The sequence below is a fragment of the Choloepus didactylus genome, chromosome 1, assembly GCF_015220235.1.
Source record: "Choloepus didactylus isolate mChoDid1 chromosome 1, mChoDid1.pri, whole genome shotgun sequence".
Taxonomy (NCBI): Eukaryota; Metazoa; Chordata; class Mammalia; order Pilosa; family Megalonychidae; genus Choloepus; species Choloepus didactylus.
Genome location: NC_051307.1, coordinates 204,487,660 through 204,501,635, shown reverse-complemented (window position 1 = coordinate 204,501,635; position 13,976 = coordinate 204,487,660). Strand labels below are relative to the sequence as shown.

At 51.3% G+C, this 13,976-nt stretch overlaps 1 protein-coding gene across 3 annotated transcripts in view; it reads right to left on the bottom strand.

Annotated features, from left to right (window-relative positions):
* RAD54L2 (RAD54 like 2) overlaps positions 1-13,976 on the bottom strand; it is a 176,343-nt gene that overhangs the window by 24,923 nt on the left and 137,444 nt on the right. The window contains exons 22-25 of one of the 3 annotated variants that reach the window (XR_005210634.1): positions 12,963-13,413; positions 5,789-5,972; positions 5,071-5,412; positions 4,026-4,123 (exon numbers count right to left, since the gene is read on the bottom strand). Coding sequence is in view for 1 of the 3 variants with exons in the window: in XM_037797337.1 (XP_037653265.1) it covers positions 1,868-2,159; positions 12,963-13,413 (743 nt within the window). In the remaining 2 variants the exon portion in view is untranslated. Of the gene's footprint in view, positions 1-1,867; positions 2,160-4,025; positions 4,124-5,070; positions 5,413-5,788; positions 5,973-12,962; positions 13,414-13,976 lie in introns of those variants that run through there. The other 2 variants (XR_005210633.1, XM_037797337.1) reach the window with 2 other exon arrangements.

Genomic DNA, 13,976 nt, shown 5'->3' with positions numbered 1-13,976 from the left:
TTGGACCCCTGTGGGGTCCACAACTCTGAGAAGAGTTGCATGGGGCTGCTTGGAGGCAGGGACTGGGCTAGGAGGCCATGGGAAGAGTGCCTATCCCAGGGTTTCTCCATCTCACCCCTCCCAGGACCAGCCTCCAGTGCTGACCCCATGGTACCCTGCTGCCCTTTCCAATTCAAAAGGCTACATGTTGCTTCCAAAACAGGCAGACACGCTAATGGGGAAAGAGACAGTCTCAGGGTCTCTCTTTCCTCCCCCTAGAGCCTTGAAATGTGGTTCTACCTGGGCCAGTTGCAGAAGGAGGGGCAGGACTTACACAACAGACTCCTGCAACGACAGGGGTCAAGCATCTGTTCTGGGAGCTTCCCATGGCCAACTTCAGTAAGTGCCAAGACCATCACCCAGACATGTGACCTCAAAACCTCAGGCAATGTTCACTCATACCTCAACCAGTCAAACACCAGCTCTTGACCCCAGCCCACACCACTTCTCACCTGGGCCCGGCCCAATCTCCTCAATGGTCTCTCTGCCTCATCCTCCCCCCCACTCCCCCACACCCACCCTTCAGTTAGCTTCCTAAAACAAAGGCAGCAAATTGTGCCACACTCTTGCTCCCAACCTGCCATACCTCCACACCACCTGACCCAGTGAACCCTTCCACCTCTTCCTCCAACCACCACATGTCCACTGTCACACTTCCCATTGTCCTACATCTCCAAGCCTTTGCTCTTGCAGTTCTCTTAGTCAGGAGGCCATTCTCAGCAGAGCAAATTTCTATCCATGTGAGAGAGCCCTGATGAAATACACCTCCTCCCCGACCCTCCCAGGAGACTTGAGGAATGCGCCCTGTACCCAAAGCGCCAAGATCTGTAGGCATCAAGAATAGTGCCTTGTTGGAGAATCATCATTTGTATGGAGTCAACCACATGGAGCTTCCTGAGGGCAAGGCTGGGTCTGATTCATCTCCTGAGTGAGGGCATCAAGCAGAGCCTGTCAATGAGAAGGATACAGCACACTCTTCTTTCAAATGAGTGCCCCAGTGGGGCCTGGACCCCAGAGCCTGAGCTCTCTAGGAAAGGAAACTGGGGCTAGAGATCCCAAATACCTGGCTTGGCATGGCTTGGAGCCAGGCTGGGGCTGGATAGGCTGAGGAACTCTTGGCAGAGCTGCCAGCCCATCCAGCTCTGGGCAGCACCACCCTATGGCATGGCAGGAGGCCACATTGGCAAGCCCTGACTCACTTGCAGGCTGTAAGTGCAGTCAGACGCCCACAGGGTGCTAGTGATGCTGCTAGGTGAGTCTCTGGCCCCAGCATCCTGGGCACTGTGAGCAGCTTACCTGGCCCTACTTGCCCCCTAGCTCCACTCCCAATCAGGCAGCTTGAGGCCCAAGGATATACCATGCCAGTGGCCAGAATAGCTTGAAGGGGCTGCCGTCTCAGTTCTCAAGGGCCTTCAGCCAAGGCAGGAGAGGTCAGGGAGGGAAGGCACAGAACCAACAAGAAGTGACCACAAAGAGGGTAGTGTCTGGACAGCCTGGCCTTGGTTTGGAGTGCTGGTCCAAAATGGGGATGGAAGAGGGAGGGAGGGATGGCAAGAAGAGAAAGCAACTAGGGACCCACAGTGGTGTGACCCACTGCACTCACAAGTCCATAGGTAGCCATGAGCCAGGGAAACCAGACCTGGGAAGTAGAGAACCAGCATATAGATGGCTGAAGCCCAGGAAGAGGCCTCATGGCACATGGTATGCAGGTCCAGCTCAAAGATTTTCCCACCCTTTCCTCAGAAGCCACAAATCCCTCCTCCAACATGCCCTGCCCCAGGTCCATCCATGGGGTAGAACAGTGACCAGGGCATGAGAAGCTCCTTACCATGTGGGGGTTGTCATAGTAGACAGCGATGGAGCGGAGCTTGGGGGAGATACTGCAGCTCTCAGTGAAAAGCCGCCCAGTCTCACCATAAGGTCCCATGTGGAACTTGTAGGCCACAGTGATGTTGCGGATGGGGGGTGAGCCGGCACTCACTGCCACCTCGGCCAGGAGCCCTGAATATCCAACAAAGGCCAGGAGCGTCAGCAGCAGTAGCAGAGTCAGAGCCCCAATCAGGCCCAGCAGCAGAAGATCCGACATGGCTCTGGGCCCCCCACGCTGTGCCCCAAGGCAGCTGCAAAGGAGACAGAGGCGATAGGAGGCTGGGAGCCTGCTCTGACCAATGTGCCCACCTGCTGGCCCGCTGGTTGTGGCCCAGCCTCAGTTGTGCCTTGAGTGCTCTGATCCAAGAGGGGGAGGGGCCAGAGGTATTTATGCATAGAGTGACCTAGAAGGGAGCTACAAAGGATGACAGAAGCCACAAGCCTCTTTATTTCTTAATCACAACCACTGAAGCTCTGCCTATAAGTTGGCAGCCCTAGTCACACCTGGAGAAACTGAGTCATAGAGGGGCACAGAAGTGAGTCAGCCAGGCAGCTGAGAGCCTACTCCCAGCCGGACCAGCCTCCATCCAGACCACTGGAGGCCAGCCAGCTTGCCTTTTCCCCATGTTGCCTCTTCCTTCTAAAAGCGAAGCCACACTGGCAACCCGGCCTTTCAAGCCTATAGAACAATGGCAGAGGGAGGATGGGCAAACGCCCGAGTCCAAATACTTATTAACAAACAGGGAAACCAGGATAAACAAAACCCCAGGGAAAAAATGTGCCACAGAAAGAAAACTTCATAGGGAAACTCTCCTTTGCTAAGCACATCTGGCCTGCGGGAACCTTGCTATCTAGCAAGTTCACCCATCCAGAATCAGAGGAGACTAGACCAAAACTGCTGAGGAGCCAGAACAAAGTCCAGCACCAATCTTCCCAGACTTGAACTTTATCTTACTTTCCCAGCCATAGAAGATTAGAATCAGCTGGAAGGAGGGAAGAAAGGCTGTTAGATGTGAGAAGAAAGAAGTAACAGTGAAAAGTAACAGTTACCCTGAGAGGCAGAGAAGCTATACAAGAGCAGACCCAGGAACACAATACAGAGCACACAGCAGTGTGTGAACCATCTGAGGCAGCCCACCCAGCCCTCCACAGAGGCCTAACTACCTTACAAAAAGGCTCAACCAGAGTTACCCAGGGGAAAAAAATCATAAGCACAGAAAAGACAGTTTGAGGAGGCAGGGAAGCATGGAACCCATTGGGGGAACATTCCTACTCCTAGTATTTAACATTAAAAGATAAAGTTTCAGAACTAGAGAAAACTTAGGTCTATGGAATAACTTGTTCCCCATGGATTCTGGGTATCAAGATGTTATGCTTAAAATTTGTCTTTAGAGTCACTGATAACAGTGTTTGCCTCACAAAAGGCAAAGTGTACATCTAAACCTTCTTTGAGAAACCTAACGATGGTCTTCTCACCCATCCGTGTTCCTGCCCATTAGTTTCACTATCCACTTTGTGCCCATTCCCTATCCTACTTGTCTTATCTCCAGTTTATTTTCATTCTTGCTTTCTTTGGTGATGATAAATCTCTCACTGAACACTTACTTATATGCCAGTCATTGTCTAACTGTTGAAACACAGCTATTTCATTAACCCTCACAATAATCCAATGAGGTAGGTACAGATTAGAAAATGAGTGTTTAGAGATTAAAAGACTTACTCAAGGTCACGTAAGTAACCAAAATGCAGGCGATATGAACCCAGACAGTCTGACTCCAGGCCCCCATTTCCCCTCTCTCTTTTTCTCTCTCCTCCTTCCTGATGGGGCTTTCTGGAAGAATTCACACATCACTGAACCCAAGGCTGGAAGCTCTAGCATCTAGGCAGTCATTTGCCAAGGGAGCACAATGACCAACCCTCTTAGTTGCACACTTCCTGTACCCTCAAGGGAACTTAATTTCCATCCTTCTCTTCCTCTCACCTCTTAACTGCTTAGTAAAGGGGGAAAATGCACCTTAGAGGCCCCAGAGTTTGGGTCAGCACAGAAAGGGGGAAGGGCAATGCAAATTTCCCCCACACTCAAGAGAAAGGGGAGGAGAAGGGCTGAGGAAGCTCACCTGAAAAGCCAGGCTCACTTTTAACAGCTCATGGTGTACACCAAGGTAGGGGCCAAATGCACAGGTGCTGAGAGCAGAGAGAACAGTCATCCACCCCCCTGCCAAGAAACAACCACTGTGCTGGCTGCATAATGCTCTGGCTGCCCCCTTTTTAAGGAAAGCCCACCTAGGCCTCTGCATCCCTACTACGCCCCCACACTGCAACCCTGCCCCGTAGTAAGATCCCTTGGGAAAATCAGGAGACAAAGCCAGCCTCACAATGTCAAACTCATCGCTAGCCACCCCATCTTCCAGGGAGAGCTTCATCCACCATACCAGGTCCTGAAACAGCCCCTGCCGGTGACCTTGGGCAACGAGGCTTCTCGAGCCTCTATTTCCCCTTGAATCAGAGGCCAGGGATGGATGCCTTCGGCCAGGCGCTGCAGGGCGGGCTGCCGCGCGCTAGCTTCCTGCTGCAGCTCAAGTGCGCCGCAGCGGCGGCGGAGGGCCCGGCCCTTAAAGGGGCCAGCTGCTAAGAAACTTCTGCGCCAGGTGGGCGCGGGCAGACTGCAGATCCAAGGGACTTATGCAGGGAGGAGGGGACGCCGCCACTCACCCTTGGCTCCCAGCCCCTGTTCACCCGGCCTCTTTCTCCTCAGCCACGACCTCACTTCCCTCAACTTAAGGGACATGAAAGTTTGCAGGCTGGAATGCTAGGCGCGGCCTCAGAGTACGGAGGCGGAGCTAAAGCGCGGCTCTCACCTCAGTATTCCCCACCCCTCTGCCTCGGCTCCACACCCCGGAGCCTGTTCTCCACCCGCGGGGGAAGCAGTGGGCGGGCCCGGGATGGTACGGGATGGCCCAAGGTCGTGTCCGGGCCTGGGCCCTCGGAGCTGGCTGGGACCCGCTGTAGGGCAAGACGAAATGCAAAGGGCGGCCCGGGCCGCGGAGGACACGGAAGGGACCGAGGAGCCCTGAGGCCGCGCCCAAGCGGAAGGAGGTCCCCGGCCGGTGGCAAGCGTAGAGCCGCCGAGGCGGGGACGCCTCCCCACAGCCTGACCCTCACCTCAGCTGCCGCCTGCTGCAGACGCCTATCAGCACGGGCGGCTCCCGGCTAGGTCGCGGAGCTTGCGCGCGCCCGCGACTCGGCTCGCTCCGCCTCCTCGCGCGGCGGGCCGTGGCCGTGGGCGCGTGCGCGCGGAGGCGTGTCTGGCCCCGTCTCCATGGCAACGGGGCGCGCGGCAATCCCGGGAAGCTGATAGGGGCGGAGCTCACAACTACTCTCCCGCCTTAGCAACAACCACGTGGCGTTCGACTTGGTGGCAGCACTGAAGGACCGCCTGGCCCCAGGCGCGGAATGTCAGCCCAGAGCCAGCAGCAGAGGGCCAGGAGGAGCATTTGGAGACAGCTGGTTAGGGAGACACAGGAGAGCAGTAGCAGTCACAGCCTCTGACATTTGTACCACCCTTGGTCCTACCACATTTTCTCACTGAGGCTTCGGGACAGACCTGGGAATCAGGCAAGGTAAGGCCACTTTGCTCCCGTTTTACAGCCAAGGAAGCTGAGGCCCAACCCGGATTCAGAGAAGAAGCTAATGGATCCAACCTTTGGACAGCGCAAATACCTGTTTCCTTCCTGCCACCATTCCCCCACCCCCCACTCCAACTAGAGTACAGGGTGATCATTCATCCTCCCAACAAACATTTATTGTTAATCTGCACCCGCATAGTTCTAGTGTCTGAGGATACTGAGCGAAACCAAGGTCCTGCCGTCCTGGAACTCACCTTCCAGGGGGATGCCCCTCCTTGCAGGCTCCTCTCTCAGTGCCCTGGATGTTAGTCACTTAACCTTGAGGTTGCTTGGAGGAAGCTTTTCTGGGCTTAGCGTACCCTGTGTGACTCCCAGGTCAAGTGTAAGCTTCTTGAAATCAGTTTCAATCTTCAGCTCGTATTTCTGAGCACCTGCAAACTACAAAGCATTCTGCTAGGGCCCCAAAGATATGGAAGGTCCAGTCTTGCATGACAGAAAGGGGGGAAGTCATGTTTTAGGAGGTGGGTCACCCTGATGGAGACAACTGGAAAAGTGACCATGGGAAAAGTCAGCAGCCATGGGGTGCATACAACTTCTTATGGATCCCTCTTATGAAGCAAGGTGCAGGCGAGGCACACAGAGACATTCATAATCCTGATTTCCTTTCCCTCTGCTTCACATTCTTCCTTCCACAGGCAAGTAAGATTGAACCTCATCTGCAGGGCCAAGTATACCCCAGCCCTCTCAACAGACATTCTAGTCTGGGCTGGCAGTCCTGACAGTTCTCTTTTGCCTAGTAATGTCAGGTATGTGATCAAATCCTTCAAGTGCCCCAGGCAGGTGATCTTTAGGCTCAGAAGCATTTTCTAGGGAGGAGGGGCCAGGACACTGGCTCAGAGACAGTCTCTATATGCAGTTTTGCACATTCAATTCTCCTGCTTCTCAGAAGCTGATGAGCTTTTCCCAGGAAACCAGTGTCTGGAGCTTCTCTCTTCCTCATCTTGTCCTCTCTGCTTACTTCCTTTTGCCTGACTGGGGAACTCTAGAGCCCCACATCTGAGTCTAGGGTGTGCTTTGGGAGTCTCAGAGACTTCATCATAGAAGGGGAGTCGGTCTGTGACTGGAGTCCAACAGCTGCCGGACTTCATCTCAGACTGCTGCCTGCAATGAAGTGCTGCCCTTGGCAGGATCCCTGCAAGGCCCTGAATGACCACCAGGAGGAGGCAGCCTGCTTTGCAGGGCACATTCTTTTCCACCTTGCAACCCAGCAGTCTGAGCCTACCTACTCTCCCAGCTCATTGCCCCACCCACACTTTACTCCTAGTCCTTTTTCCCAATAGCATATATTCTCTCATTCCCATGAGCCCAGACTTGGCATTTGCCTCCTCTTGCCTTCATCTCTCCAAGGAATCCCCATAGAGGCCTTTAATTCAACCTTAGTAAATTTCCACAGCATTCAGTTTCCTCAGGGCTCCTCCCCTTAAAGGGATTAACCTTTGGGAGCCAAGGAGACCTTCCCCTTCTCTCCTAGCCTCCCCCATCTGCATCCCCATCCCCAGAACTCCAAAGCCCTGGTTAGTGCTCTTTGGGCCAGTGGCTAGATCCTCCAACTGGAATGATAATCGGAGAAAGCATGTGCGGTGTAGGGCACTCTGCAAACCCTGCCACCGAGCACTCACAGACACACCATCTCCCACTTTTTTAAGGCAGCAATGCCATGCCTGATCCCCAGCAACTCAGAACCCAGCCAGGGCTGTCCTTGCAGGACTTGCCATGATTGAAGCCTACTAGCCTTAAGCCACTCCCAGAGTCAGCTCAGTGTTTCTCCCTGAACCCTAGAAATGCAGTGTTTTTCAAGTGAGCAAAAGCAGAAAAGGCCTAGTGAATCCCACTGCAACATAGTCTGCCCACAGTCTGCCTCTGTCCCTGCCTAACCCACTCATCCCCCCAAGTGCCAGCCCAGCATCCACCATGCTCTAAGTTATAGCCCTTCTACCACCACCCAGCCAAACCACCGTCCAGACAATTCCTTGACCAAACAACACTGCCTTCTTGAGTTTAGATTTTATTTTACAAAAAGAGAAATAAAGAAAACTGATAGGCAGTTATACTGACTTACAATTGTTCTGTTTGCTTTTTTAAAAAAGTGACATGAAACATAAGTAAAAATAAATATGTTGTAGAAACAGCCAGTTGCCCAGTCTCTGGGGCAGGAATACCCGCCCTGCCAAGAGAGGAGGGAAGCCCATGATCACACCAGCAGCTGGCATACCCAGTCACAGACACTCCTCAAAGCCGGGTGCGGGTCCCAGGCCTCAGGGGGCATCCTGAGAAAAGATGGAAAACCAAAGCCAGTCTACTCATCCTGGCAGCACTGTGGCCTTAGTGGTTATCCACTGTGACCCCCTCAACCCACCTGGATTCCCTTTCCCCTGACCCCTCTGAAGAGAGTACAGGAGAAAACCAGTCTTGGGCAGGCTGAGGGCATTCTCTCAGTAAGTGCCCAGCCCATCCTGAGTAACACAACCAGATTAACAGTTTACACCCAGGTGCATGCGCACGCACACACACAAGCACGCGCGCGCACACACACACACACACACACACACACACACACAGCTGGGCTAAACTCTCTTTCAGGGAGCGTACTGGTCAGGTCACAGTATGAGGTCCTCTCCCTTCTGAATTATATTCCCAGTAGTGGTAACAGAGTACCAAACCTCCTCCCACCCTCTGTACTGCAGACTCTGCAGTCTGCATAGCTACCTCTCCCCAGTGCACTGGACCATAACATCAAATAGACCTGTGAGAGGGGAAAGGTACAGAATGGGGTCCCTGAAGAGCAAAGTCAGACATTGCCTGCTCAGGAAGTTCATCCTTGTTAAGACTCGACTATTCATAAAAAGCCCAGGGCGAAGAGAATGGCACAGAACAGACAGTAAGGGGGTCATAGCTGAATACAAAGGGCAGAAAAGAGTCAGTGGAAAGGGGATAGAGTTAAGGTGACTGATGGAAAGCGCAGCATTTTCAGAGACAGGCCTTAAGATGGTGATTTCCTGGGTACAGGAAATCAGCAGAAGGCTAGAAAGTCTCTTGGGGGTCCTTTGAGGGAGAGACCTCTCTTGGGAGATCTGGTAGGAAAGAGCCACTTTACTGGGTGCACAGAAGAGGCCATGGCTCAGAAGGGAGAGACTGCTCTTCTCCTGAAAATCATAGGGAAGTGGGAGGCAGGAGGAAGAGGGGCTAAATCCTGAAACACTAGGAATTAGGAATGTAAAGCACCCAGAAGATCTATCTTCCCCATGGGATGAGACTCAGTTCCAGAGCAATGCCAGGTTTGAGCAGAATTAAGCAGAGGGCCCTGCTCTGCTGACAGCTGTGGAGTGACAGTCCCACCCAGAACGCTGCTTTGGTGCCACTAGTTTGGTTAAGTATTTCAAACTATCAGCAACACTGGACTTTCAACATTACTTTAACTATTTGCTTCATACTCCTGGAGTGGGAAATTTCATATTTAGCTGTGAATCACAAGTATATAAAGATTCCATACACTAATTTCTAGGGAAGAGAGTTTCAAGGACCAAATAGTGTTATCCTTAAGTTAGAAGATGATGAGATGGATGCTGAAGAAGCACAACTTGAGGGGGTCAGGACTTTGCAGATGACCAATCCGAAGGAACAGTTTTGATACAACATGGTTCACTTATTTTTTGTGCTTAAATGGCTACCTTGTCTTTGTCCAATTTTATCCACACAGACATTAAGAAAAAGAAATTAAGCATCACTTCAAATGGTATTCTTGAATCATCACAATAGCATTGTTTTCCCTAGGCTGATGACCTAGGCTAAACTAGATGGACTGGGCTTGAGAGGCCCTTGAAACAGTCTGTAGGAGACAACGGTGAGGGAGAATGAATATGCCTGATCTTCATATCACCATTCTCCCCTCACTCAAGCCTGGATGGTAGGTGAGTAGAAGCCACCACCAAGTGAAAAGAGGCTCGCACATATTATGGTTCTTAGGCTCTGAGACATTTCATGCTTCCCTCACACACACACTCATGTTTGGTGTGCATACCAGCACACAAAAAGACAGCAGAAAAATAAGGTGTTTTCAGGTTCATTAAAAAAGAAAAAAACATGGAAATGGTAGTACTCTGATTCCTGTGATCCCACACCCAACCCCACACACTGTATAAGCTGCATACATCAAAGAAAGCCTTCTCTAGCCAGGTCAGCCTACCAGATTGTGGCCTCTTCCAAGATGAAGCAAGACCCAGCCCTGGAACCAAAGTGTAGAGAGCAGTATGTACCCTCTCTCAGAATAGCCATTTACTTCCTGGAAGTGAATGGTTTCAGTTCTTGGTGGGTTGGTTTCTGGATTCTAAGAGCCTGCTGCAGTGATACAGAACCCAAAAATACTCCTCCTTCCCCCAACAAGACACACACACACTCACACACACATGTCTGGGATCCTAGTGTTTCAGGTCTTTGGAGGCATCAGTGTAACTCAGGTTGTGAGTGTGCCTCTGCAGACTGGAAATCCATACTAGCTCACTCCTACTGTACCAGCCTAAGCCTGAGAGCCCACACTAACTGAATCCCTCCACCATCCATTCTTGGGATGCATCTGAAAGAGAAAGCACTGGTTGGAACTGCTCTTTTTAAATTAATAAATTAATTTGCATAGCTAAACTGTAAATCTAAGGCTTCTATGAGTAGCAGAGTTAAGTGTTGAACCGGGTGCTTATGAAAACAGAGGAAGAAAACTCCGTAAGTTCCACTTTTGGTGTTATTGGACAGCACAGAAATACACACACACACACACACACACACACACACACACACACACCCCATCAGTCATCTCCTTGTCTCTTCTCTGGTGAAAATAACCCAGAGTGTGCCAAGGCCCTCCAACAATGGAAACAATCTGTTCACAGAGTTGCAGAAGCAGCTAAGGAGGATCTGACCAAGCTCCTGCCTCCAGGGCTAGGAAGAGACAGGTGCAGCAGCTGTCCAGCCAGGAGGGCCCCATGGATAGGTGATGGAGTTCTAAAGCCAGACAAGGTTTATTCATCACCAAAAATGGCCTAGCAAAGTCTTAATTTTTTTTGGGGGGGGGGTTGTGAGAATAGGAATAGGTTGTGAGAATAAGCCAGTGTTAATGGTTAAGGACTAGATGCTATTCTCCCTGGCAATGGCAACAAAAGAGGAGACCCAGAATGACTGATGTGTTCTTTTAAGACAAAAACCAGACTTAGGGCTCTTACAGAAAAAGAGCTCCTCCATGCGACTCTGTAGAGGATGGAGGTAGCAGATAGATACCAGTCCCACATCAATCCCCTGATAGGCTGAGGAAACCACAACACTTCCAAAGAGAACAATCGATAGTCTGTTCCCTCAACCCAGCAGCCTCTTTTCCACAGCTTTGCTATTTAGCAGAGAGAGCCTGTCTCTGAGGTCATCCCAGGAAAACATAGCTCCAATTTGGGGTCTCTTATTTCCCAACAGCAAACTCCATGATCCCAAATTTCAATCTCTTTCGAGTGAGCTGCACCTCCACTAACTATCCAGTCCCAGGATTTTCTGATCTTCCTTCCTGTCTCCCCAAAACATAATTGTTTAGTTTAAAACTCATTTACATCTTTCTCTTTTCCCTGGTCAATTCACCATCTACCCAGGATTTTTTCACCAGCAGCTATGGGAATCTGGGACATCTTAAAACTGCCCTTTCCCCTCCCACCCTCCTTACCCCTAATCTTCCCCCCTCCCACCCCCCAAAACTTAAGACACACAAAAAATCCAAACAATAAATAATTGCCCATAAGAAATAAATTAACATGGAGCTCTCTAATAGGGAAAGAAAGGGATAAGGAAAGGCCACCAGGATAGGCAGCTGGGGGTTCAGTTCCATCCTTGTGAAGAATATCTCTTCCAGCCATAACTCCATGACCACACACTCACACAATGCACACAGACAAGCTCACATCCTGGAAAGGAAGATCTGCTCAGATACAGCCACTGGGGAAAGAGACAGATTGCAATGCCTATTTTTCTCTCATGATTTTCCCCAAATTCTAAAGCAAATGTGGCTCTGAAAACCAGGGACTCAGGTTAGCTGGGCCCTCTTTTCACCCAACTAGAAGGAAACTTGTGATTTCCATGGCTCGTCCTGGGTTCACCCTGAAGTTCATACCAATAGTTGCCATGAACCACCACCACATTCTGATTTCCATTTGAAAAAGATTAATTCATTTTTGAGTCTCCCCCTTAGTTCCTCCCTCCGTCCCTCCCTCCCTCCCTCCCCTCCTGCCTTCACCCTTGCTCTGTAACATACATGTACATACATACATAAACACACACACACACACACACAAACCTGGTCTTCCTTCCCAACCCCTAAAAAGACCCCAAATCATAGGATCTCAGTCTGCTCCCCCTGTCCACCCTCCCTCTCTCATCCACCCTCCCTCCCTCCCCTCCCCTTCCCAGGCCAAGCTAAGTCACCCAGTTAAGGCAGCTCTCTTGGGAGAGAATGTTCCCAAAGACAGAAATGGGATGTGGGCCTCTACACTCAGATGGACAAGCAAGCAAGCAGACAGCATAAGCAAGGCAGGCAGGAAGAGAGGCAGGCTGTCCTGCACCGCCACCCCCCAATCCCTGTTTTGGGTCCCTGATTTCCCACTATTGCTGCTCTATTGGGATTTTTTCCCTCTTTTGTTAAAGAGCAACAGAACTCTACAGCTATAGCCAACCACCCTTCTTTGTTGTCTTCCTTTTCCCTCCTGCCAAGTGCCCTATTCTCAGAGAGCCCAGATGACTGCCTTCCAGCTTGGTGGGCAACCTGCTGGGGACCCCGAGTGAGGTGGGGAGGGTCTCCCCAGCTATTTCCCAGTGACCTCTATCACATCATCGTCCTTATCCTCATCATCGTTGGAGCTGAACCCTACCTCGGCAACCTCATGAGAGTCAAATGGAGGCACCTGGGACCGGAGGAGGCTACCAGCTGGGTAGCTTGCATGTGGGGACATGTAGCCTGGGTAGACGGACATGCCCCGCGAAAGATTGCTGGGCAAGATGGGAGAAGGAAAAGGCGCAAACATCCTTGGCTCGGACAGGAGTGGCTGTGAGAATGGGAGTGAGTAGCTGGGTAGTATCCCTGGCACAGAGGGGTTGAGCATGAAGGAGGGGGTGCTGGCAGTGACTGAGGTAGCCGTGGAAGAGGAACTAACAGGGCCTGCTGGCACCAAAGGGTCAGTAGTCACTGGGAACACCAGGCGGGCATCTGCCAGCAAATTGGACAGCTGGTAGTAAGAGGGGGTACTTCCCATAAACAGGGAGTTCTCCCCAGCCTGGGAGTTGAAGGGCGGGGTGAGGTTATGGTTTAAGGAGACTGGTGGCATGGCAAACCCGCCAGAAACTGGATACCCGTGTTCATATGGCTGCACGGGGGCTGGAAGATGGCCCTTCCTGGACCGCCGCCGGGCTGACTCCTGGGCAGCAGGTGGTGTGGCCAACTTTCGCTTGTGGCCCCTTAAGTCCAACACTGGGTGCCTGTCACCACAGGGCTGGCCGGTCACTAGGAGAGAATTATTGAGAAAATGACCCCCAAGTCGAGGCTCAGTTCCAAGAGCTGTCCCAGGAACAGCACTGCTGTCCACAAGTTGGGCCGGGGGGCCAGGCAGGGAGGCATTGGTGCTCGGGGAGCTCTGACGGGATTCCCGGGCAGCAGCCACATCTGCATACTGCTGGAGCTCACTGATGATCTCTGGGCTGTCAGGGGAGACGGGCCTGGCCAGCCCCTCAGGGTCTGGGGCTTTGGGTGATGAGGCACTGTGTCTGCCGTTGCTTGTGGACTCGCGAGAAGGCCCCTGGGAACCTGAGGACAGAATGTAGGTAACTGAGAACCTGGATGGCCAGGGAGAAAAGAAGGATATAGGAAAAAATTCCATAGGAAAATAAAAAATCCTGTCCTGTGGTCCCCCAAAATCTAATAGTTTAATATCCATATATCACCCAGTCAGCCTTTCCCAGACACAGAGAAATCATTCCTCAGATTATGTCTCAGTTTTGATCCAGGAACAAGTCTACCCATGACAAAGTATGCAATTTCTCTGCCTCCCAGTTTCCCAATCTGTAAACCTCTACATCAAAGTCACTGTGAATCCTATGAGATAATGAGTGTGAAATGCTAAGCAATTATTCTTACAAGTAGTCATACACTTTCTAGAAGCAAGAGGCAGTCAGGGACCAGGGAGAGAGAAAAGAAGAAAATGAAGTTAAAAAGGAGTCCATCTAGTTTAAAAACAAAACAAAACAAAACCCACAACTATGAAAGACATTTGGGTAACTCAGAAAATCTGAATATGACTTGGGTACTAGGTGAGATTATGGAATTGTTAACTTTTTCAATGTGATAATGGTGTTGTAGAGCAATGTCCT